We start from the raw sequence: 8,783 nt of genomic DNA, 5'->3' as shown, positions 1-8,783 counted from the left end.
GGGAAACACTTGAAGTAGTCGACGAATTTATTTACCTGGGAACATTAGTGGCATGTGACAACGAGGTTAGCCGTGATCCAACAAACAATTTTGTTAGACAACGGCTTGTTAAACTATAGTTCAACCGAAATCCACTGAATAATAGCTTATTAAGCTGTAAACCAACAAAATTGCTTGTTGGGGAGTTAAAGAGGCGGATAGCAGCCGCAAACAGGGCCTTTTACGGATTACGTAACCAGCTAAGGTCCCGCAGTCTGCAAATCCGTACTAAACTTGCACTCTATAAAACACTGATTCTTCCGGTGGCTCTCTACGGCCAAGAATCATGGACGCTGAAAGAGGCTGATCGGCGAGCTCTTGGTGTTTTTGAGCGTAGGATTTTGCGTTCAATCCTTGGTAGCAAACTAGAAATGGTGTTTGGCGCAGACGCATGAACCATGAAGTGTACCAGGCATACACATCGGCGGATATAGTCAAGCGGATGAAACACGGCAGGCTTCAGTGGGCTGGGCATGTAGCGAGAATGCCGGATGAGCGTCAAGCGAAGGCTATATTTAGCAGGAATCCCGATAGAGGTCGACGACTTCGAGGTAGACCCCGCACTCGTTTGATGTGTGCTGTCGACGAGGATGCACGCGAAATAGGTATTAGGGGCGATTGGTTAGGGCGATTCGGCACTGGATCGATAATCGGTCTGTCGCCTTAAAAGTAAAGTAAAGTAAGTAATAAGAGTACAAGAAAAAAACGAAAAGTGCAAAAAGGTTACCGGCAAAATGATGAAAAAGAGCATGTTTCATTTAAACCCCAGCGTGTTTATGTATTTCTCACAAATAAAACATGTTTCTTCATCATTTCTATAACTTTTCAGGAAAGTATGTTTTATAAGTTTAGTTTAAAATACATAATCATTTCAAATTTCGTACAAAATCTGAAAAAGTTCATAACGCTCACTAATATTAATGCATCGACGTGAACAGCATACCTTTTAGAACTGTCATTTATACTTGGAGTGGAACCAAGCTGACGACGACAGAAAACCTTACGGTGAAGCATTCTCAGCTGTCAAAATTTCGTTTGGTTCAACTCCATACCAAGCTTAAAAAAATTACCAAACGGAATTTATCCAGTAACACTAAAGCAGTTGGCTGCGAAGTTTGTGTAGAAAAAAAAAACAGAAGTTCGAGTTCTAATCGGAATGTAGCACCAAGGCTTTGCCTTGGTCTTTAAAGATTCAGAGTGTATCCTGAAACGTTCTTTGTAATGTATTCACATCAGTGCACCCCTCGTTATATACTGGCGCTTCTTCTTCGAATGCTTATATATAATTGCAACTGTCAGGGATTCAGAAAGCAAAACATTCTAACGTGCGTATGATGAAGCAGCAATAGATATGTTGTTTTGATTTCTAGTGTTTCTTTGGTCTAGTTGTACATCGTCTAGAATGTCACGAATAATTATTAAAAATATACCGAATGGCGTAAGTAATAAAAATGAGTAAATTTGATTCATAATATTGCAATCAGATAGTATTTTTCGTAGTACACAGAAGCCAAACTGCGTGATCACTTTAGCCGGTGCGGTATCGTAACGGATGTTCAGCTGAAGTACACACCGGAAGGGAAGTTTCGTAACTTTGGCTTTATCGGTTACGAGTCTGAGGAAAATGCCAGCACAGCTATCCAGCATTTCAATAACACGTTTTTGAGGACGTCGAAGATAAGCGTGGCTCCATGTGTAGCTTTGGGGGAAGCCAAAGAGTTGAAATCTTGGAGCAAATATAGCACGGATAATAAGGGTGCAAAGCAGGATGTCGTTGGGAAGAAATCTAAAGATAAGGCAAAAGTCCAAACTGCAGATGATATTTTGAAGAAGCACAAAAATGATCCGTTGTTCAAAGAATTTGTCGAAGTGCAGAAAAATGCTGGATCGGCGGTTTGGAATAATCAGCTGCAGCAAGAGTCGAGTGAGGCTGAGTCCGGAGAGGCGGAGGAGGAACAGGTTAAATCTTCGCAGGAAGAAAATGAAAAAGAGTCGAAGAGCAAACCGAAGGAACTGAAGCTGACCAATTTATTTGTAGCCAAAATTCACAACATTCCATCGTCAACAAAAAGGCAAGATTTATTCCGATTTTTCAAACCAATAAAACCGTACTCAATCCGGATACCAACTAAGCAAAAGGGGTTTGCTTATGTAGGTTACAAAACGGAAACGGAACTGAAGAAGGCTCTACTGAAAGACAAAAGTTTTCTCGGTGGAAAACAAGTGAAAGTAGTAGATTTCACAGCAAAAGATCGTCTTCGTAGTGAGGAGGAAAAGAAATCGGGGAAGCGAGAAAATCCAAAGTGGATACGAGAGAAGGAATCAATTTGCAGTGAGAGCATTGTGGAAACTGGCAAATTGTTTTTCCGTAATCTTGCCTACTCGGTTAAGGAAGAAGATCTAAGGCAGTTATTCGAGAAATGCGGACCTGTGGCGGAGATCGATTTGCCGATCGCTGCCAACACAAGGAAACTTAAAGTAAGTGGAAAAATAACGAATGTAATCGTTCTTTACTAATATTTGTTTAATTTCAAACAGGGGTTTGGAACTGTAACTTTTCTGATGCCTGAACATGCAGTGCTTGCATACAACCAACTGAATGGGACCTTCTTTCACGGACGAATGTTTCATATACTTCCCGCGAAAACTAATGAATCGGAAAAAGCCGAGGAGGATGAATCCGGGCTTAGTTTTAAACAGAAAAGAGAGAAACAGCAGAAAAAATTGGCTCAATCATCGCACAACTGGAATACTTTGTTTATGGGAGAAAATGCTATCGCTGAGGTTGTGGCGAAGAAGTACGGGAAAACCAAGGAAGAAGTACTCAGCACTGAAGGAGGGACAACGAGTGCGGCAGTTCGATTGGCGCTAGGCGAAACCGAAATCGTGATGGAAATGCAGCGATTTCTGGAGGACAACGGAATTTATCTGGACGCCTTTAACAGCGTCGCCAAGCGTCGATCCAATTCAGTTATTTTGGCGAAAAATTTACCTGCCGGAACCGAAGAGGGTGAATTGATCGAACGCTTTTCGAAGTTTGGAATGCTGGGTCGGGTCATTCTTCCGCTAAGCGGTATAACAGGTATGTTGAAACTGACATTTAAAGATAATGTGAGTTATAACTTTAAATCTTACAGCAATTGTCGAGTTTCAAGATCCTGGTGAGGCCAAAAAAGCGTTCAAAAAACTTGCCTACACTCGCTTCAAATCAGCGCCCCTTTATTTAGAATGGGCTCCTGATAACGTTTTCTATAAAGCGGAAGTTGACCAAAGCAAACCAAAAACAGAGACTAATAAAGAAAAAGAGGGTAAGGTTAACAAAGAAACAGAAGCCCCGAAAGACGATAAAACTGCTTTGCCCTGCAAAGATGATATTGAGGAAACAGACATTGTTCCGCCGGAAGAAGGAACTACTCTGTTTATTAAGAACCTTAGCTTTCAAACCACTGAGGAAACGATTCGGCAAGCATTCGCAAAGGTTGGCGATATTCATTCGGTTCAAGTTGTTCGAAAGAAGGTTGGCGAGCGAACTGAAAGCCGAGGCTATGGGTTTATACAGTTTCAACTACGACGGTCGGCAGATACGGCTCTAAAGATCATGCCAACGCTGCAGCTAGATGGTCGAAAAGTGGAGCTCTCCCGCAGTGATCGAACTTTGCACACTGACGGTGCTGGTAGAAAAGAAACAAAAGTGAAAAAACAAACTGGCACAAAGATTCTGGTTCGAAACGTTCCTTTTCAAGCGAATGCGAAGGAAATACGGCAGCTTTTCTGGTATGTTTTGTAGTTACTCTATAGTGCGAAGCGTTATTATATTTTACTATTCACAGCGTGTTTGGCGAGCTTCGATCAGTTCGGTTGCCCAAAAAGATGGTTGCCGGTGCAGATGAAAGCCATCGGGGCTTTTGTTTCGTCGATTTCGTTACCGAAGCCGATGCCAAGCGGGCCTTGGAAACGCTATGCAAGAGCACTCACTTGTACGGTCGCCGTTTGGTGCTAGAGTGGGCTGAAGCGGAGGACGGTGTTGAAGATTTGCGAAAACGTACCGCGGAAAAGTTCACTGCCGTTGCGAGAACAAGTGACGCGAAGAAAAGTCGCAAAAGTGTGTTTGATACGGCTCAGATTGTAGATAGCGGGGCAGGAGCAGGGGTAACAGATGGTTTGGGAGATGATGAAGATGATGATGATGAGTTTTGACTAAAAATAAAAGTTTGAATATAAATTACTTACAATATGTCAACTCCATCCGATTAAGTTTTAAGCATTTCTACGCTTTATTGTCATAGAACAACTAGTCTAACAAATGAATTGAACGAATCTTCAACTTATTTGACATGACTTTGGTAAAAAAAAATTGTTGGATTTATCTTTTGCTATCAGTCACACAAAAACTGGATACATGCACTAATAGGAATGGTTACCATAAGCACCAATGGATCTAAGTAACCGCGTATGCGGTGACAAGTAGGCAGATGTGAAAAATCATTTCCGGACTACTCCGTGATTAGGCAGTCCTTATCACGAAGTAGTCCGGATTTCATTCCTGATTTACATTCTAAACCAACAAGTTCTAATTCAATAAAGATCCTAGAAATAGTCTGCTTAGTCTTTACCATTATTCCGCATATAATTTGGATGTAATATCGAGAATCAAAAAACGCCATCCTGAAAATTTTTAGTACTTAACGACTTGAAATATAATCGACCAATTCCTAGTTACGTGGAAAGGAAAATTTTTAGAAGGCTTTCCTGATTCAAGTTTCATATAACGACCAGTCAGCACTATGACAATTTTGTATTTAGCATTTTGGAATATCCCTAAATGAAACAACGAAACTAAATTCTTCACTATCAATGGATATGCGACCAAACTTTATTCAAATCTAGGCTGACCAGATTTTCTCGGGATAAAAACGGGACAAAAGGGTTCATGTTTATTTTTGAAAATGTTTTACCAACCAAAGCATGTCGGGGATTGCTTGTAGTTTGAAATCGTTGGCCTAGGAATAGAATGTAATGCGCACAGAAAGGTTTGTCGTGGGTTGTTGTTTTCTTTTATTTTTAATTCAACGCAACGCAACACGCAACCCACAAGCAAGGGTAGTCTGCGTTTCTCCATTTTTCTCGAACCCGAATCTTTTTAAGACCGCTCTTAGGCATTGCTTCAGGAAGAAGGGCGAGTGTGCTTAGTGCACTCCCTAGTTAATTATTGACTTTGCTGACTTCAAAAGTCTAGGTTAGTCTCCGTTGGCATTTCGATGGCTGTTTCGTCGATTGGTGCCTTGCAGCGTTAGAACAATCTGGAAAGCAGCAGTGATGGCTGCTTCCCAGGCACCCTAGTCTTCGCACATCCTTTCGCCTATGTTCTGCTAAGTAGTTTCCGGCCCGCTCACTGCCAACATTTTGCTCCTTACCTGTGCGAAACTTGGACAAAAGATGCATGTGTTATGCTCAACAGTTTCTTCTGCGTCCGCACATTGTGGGTACATAGGTGCACAGCGTGCCTAAACTTGTGCAGGTACCTAAAGCAGCCATGGCCTCACAGTATCTATGTCAGGTGAAAGTTAACTTTCCCATGGCACCTCTTGATCCATCCGGCTATCTCCGGGAAGAGTCGGTGCGTCCATCTACCTTTGGTAGAATTGGACCATTCCAGCTGCCACCTGGTCATCGAAGTTGACCTTCTGGTGGTTCGTAAATCTCTCGTGTCATGTTGGTCGAAGCACTCTACATCCTCTTGTCTACATTATTGTCAACAATGATGCTGATATGCATCATGCATATTGCCTCGTATGACACGCGCATGCGACCCTCAGGCACATGAGCCTGTAGGTGCTTTCCAGTTTACCGCGGTCACTGCAAGTACCCAACGCTTTCCACCATACGGGTCCGCCATACCTGAGTATGGACGTCGCCACGCTAGCTCGCAGCTTCCGTATGCTGCCAAATACCGCCTAGCAATTCAACATCAGGCGCGATAATCCCGCTATAGTCGTGGACGCTTTCTTGCAGGCATAGTCGACGTGGCTCTCGAACGTGAGTCTTGTCGTCGACCATTACCCCCAATAGCTTCGAAGATCGCTTTGATGCCATAGTGCATCCGCCGGCTTTAATCGCCTTCTGTTCCGATTTACGGTTGTTAACTACGATGGTCTCTGTCTTGTAATGCGCTAACTCCAGTTTCCTGGAGTGCATCCAATCCTCATTTACGCGTATGGATAGCGCGGCTTTCAACTCGACCTCGCTGACTGACTCGCCATAGACCTCTAGAGTTATATCGTCCGCAAAGCCCACAATAACCGCTCCCGGTGGGACCTTTAGCTTCAGCACACCGTCATGAAAGACATTCAACATTCCTGTATTGTAGACCAGCACTCGAGTCTGAAAGTAGCTTTCCAGAATCTTGTACACTGGCAACGGCACTCCAAGACTCCGAATCGCGTAGGCCATGGAATCCCTTCTGGCGCTGTTGAACGCGATTTCCACGTCTAGCATGACAATTGCGCAATAGCGAATGCCCCGTCTTAGTGACAAAGAGAATAGCATCCACCGTGGACTTACCTTTGCGAAAGCCAACTTGGTTGCATGGCAGACCGGTTTTACTCTCGGTGAACCTCACAAGTCTGTTGAGGACCCTCTCAAGCACCTTGCCCACCCAAATAACAATCCAAAGACGATTTAGTTTTATTTATATTTTATAGAAGTTTTATCAAAACATAACTAAACCTATCTAGTTTTACCATAAATTTATTTAAGTACTTGTGGTTTTTATTTATCAACAGTTCCCAAGAGTAATTAAAGAACACTTGAAGAGTCCTCCATAAAACTCCTTCATCAATAAGTGTAATAAGCCTGAGAAGCGGTTTTGAAACGCACTCAATACCCCTTTCAAAATACCTATGAGAAACATCCATAAAACTTCATTAGAGTTTTATGATACTTATTTTTTAGATGAATCTATCTTGAAAATGTGCCCATAAAATTTCCTTAAACCCATTTTGTCTCATGGAAGAGAAAACATTCGTGAAAGAAAAGGATCTAAAATAAACAAAAATTTTAAGCTCATTCAAGCAACTAACTCGTACTAAATCAAGTCAGCCTAAATCATACTAAATCAAGTCCTTTAAGGGTATATTACTTTTGGTGTTAAAAACTGCAAAAACTCAATACTCACTAACGGACATGAAATATAAGATGGTAGAAATTCCAATACAGGTCAGACTCGATTACCACAACATTTTTCATTCCGGATAATCGAGTTTTCCGGATAATCGAATCACAGAAATATATTGAAATTTGCGATTAACGAACATAAAATAAATAGGTGTTTCCTTTTTTTATTTTACTTGTATGATGCAGTGGCGTAACCAGAAATAACCCCTGCTTCATGCAATATGTTGCATTTCTTCATTTTGCTCATGTATAAGGCCCTAATTATAAAATACACCGGATGTTTATTCTAAACCATTGTTTCTTGTTCAAAAATCACTACAAGTAACACTTTTCCAACAGCAATGATCACAAAAATGGTGCTTGATTGTAAACAAACAGTTGTCAAACGGGAGAGCGGGCTATGTCGGATAAAATTTGTTAGTCTTGAAAAGTTCAAACAAGTTTTATTCAAGCGCAAGTATTCTTCTTGTCGAGATACTAAAAAAAATCTTATTAGTCTTGCTCAAGAAGTTTTAGTTAGAAGCCGTCTTATGAGGGATTAAAATAGAACCAACGACAAATATGGCGAACAGACTGTGATTAACTACGTCAAAATAATAGCCATTTGTAATTAAGGAACCATTCAAATATTACATAACGCGGAATTTGACAATTTTCAATACCCACCCACCCCCACGTAACGCAATTTTACATGTTTGACACACGCAAAGTAACACTTCGCTGAATACCCCCCCCCCACCCCTAAGCGCGTTATGTATTATATGAATGATCCCTAAACGGTAAGAAAAGGCCGAGATTCTTAATGCTACTAATAATTCTGGCAGTTCAGTAGTGAATGTTGGCCATGCTGAACACAAACTTAAATAAAATGTTCCATAGTACAAATCCGAACTTAACGAAAATTCAGATATATTTTTTATTTTCTAAATAAGACTAGACGTCATATCGCTGTTCACATCAATTCCTAAAGCCCTAGTCACACACAACATAATAACACAATGGGAGAAGATCAAAGTTAATACAAACATAAACCTAGATTTGTTCATCGAAATAGCTGAATTTTGTATCGAATCAAGCTACTTCAAGTACAACGAACAACATTTCCAACAAGTGTTTGGAGCTGCAATGGGGAATCCTCTCTCGCCCATAATAGCAGACTTAGTTATGGAAACACTACTAGACACAGTAACACAGTCATTAAATTTCAAACCTCCGTTCATCAAAAAATATGTAGACGATCTCCTACTAGCAATTCCTGAAAGTCAAATAGGCCATGTACTAGAAACATTCAACAGCTATAATGAACATATTCAATTTACATATGAAATGGAAAACAACAAACGACTACCGTTCCTAGACATGATACTGATAAGACAGGAAAACCAAAAAATTCAAACAGAATGGTATATGAAACCGATATCCAGTGGCAGGTTCTTGGATTATAACTCGTTCCACCCGCTCCATCAAAAAATAAACATGGCCAAAAATTTTATTCGACGAGTCGACAAACTATCCACTCATTTACAAGACGCCGACAAAGCCCGTATCATCCATCAACAATTGAGTCTCAA

General features: G+C 41.0%; 1 protein-coding gene across 1 annotated transcript; it reads left to right on the top strand.

Annotated features, from left to right (window-relative positions):
* The first annotated feature begins 1,340 nt into the window (after positions 1–1,340).
* Positions 1,341–4,264, top strand: LOC129723410 (probable RNA-binding protein 19). Its single transcript, XM_055677615.1, has 5 exons — positions 1,341–1,477; positions 1,540–2,517; positions 2,578–3,121; positions 3,177–3,813; positions 3,870–4,264. The coding sequence occupies exons 1-5, from the start codon at positions 1,442–1,444 to the stop codon at positions 4,234–4,236; spliced, it is 2,562 nt and encodes an 853-aa protein (XP_055533590.1). The 5' UTR covers positions 1,341–1,441; the 3' UTR covers positions 4,237–4,264.
* Positions 4,265–8,783: the final 4,519 nt, after the last annotated feature.

The sequence above is a fragment of the Wyeomyia smithii genome, chromosome 1 (assembly GCF_029784165.1).
Source record: "Wyeomyia smithii strain HCP4-BCI-WySm-NY-G18 chromosome 1, ASM2978416v1, whole genome shotgun sequence".
NCBI lineage: Eukaryota > Metazoa > Arthropoda > Insecta > Diptera > Culicidae > Wyeomyia > Wyeomyia smithii.
This window is presented reverse-complemented; position numbering and strand designations above follow the sequence as displayed.

Coding starts and splice junctions, on each gene's coding strand:
- LOC129723410 (XM_055677615.1), top strand. CDS start 1,442: ATGTCACGAATAATTATTAAAAATATACCGAATGGC. Junction 1,478..1,539: donor TTAAAAATATACCGAATGGC/GTAAGTAATAAA, acceptor TATTTTTCGTAG/TACACAGAAGCCAAACTGCG. Junction 3,122..3,176: donor TCCGCTAAGCGGTATAACAG/GTATGTTGAAAC, acceptor TAAATCTTACAG/CAATTGTCGAGTTTCAAGAT.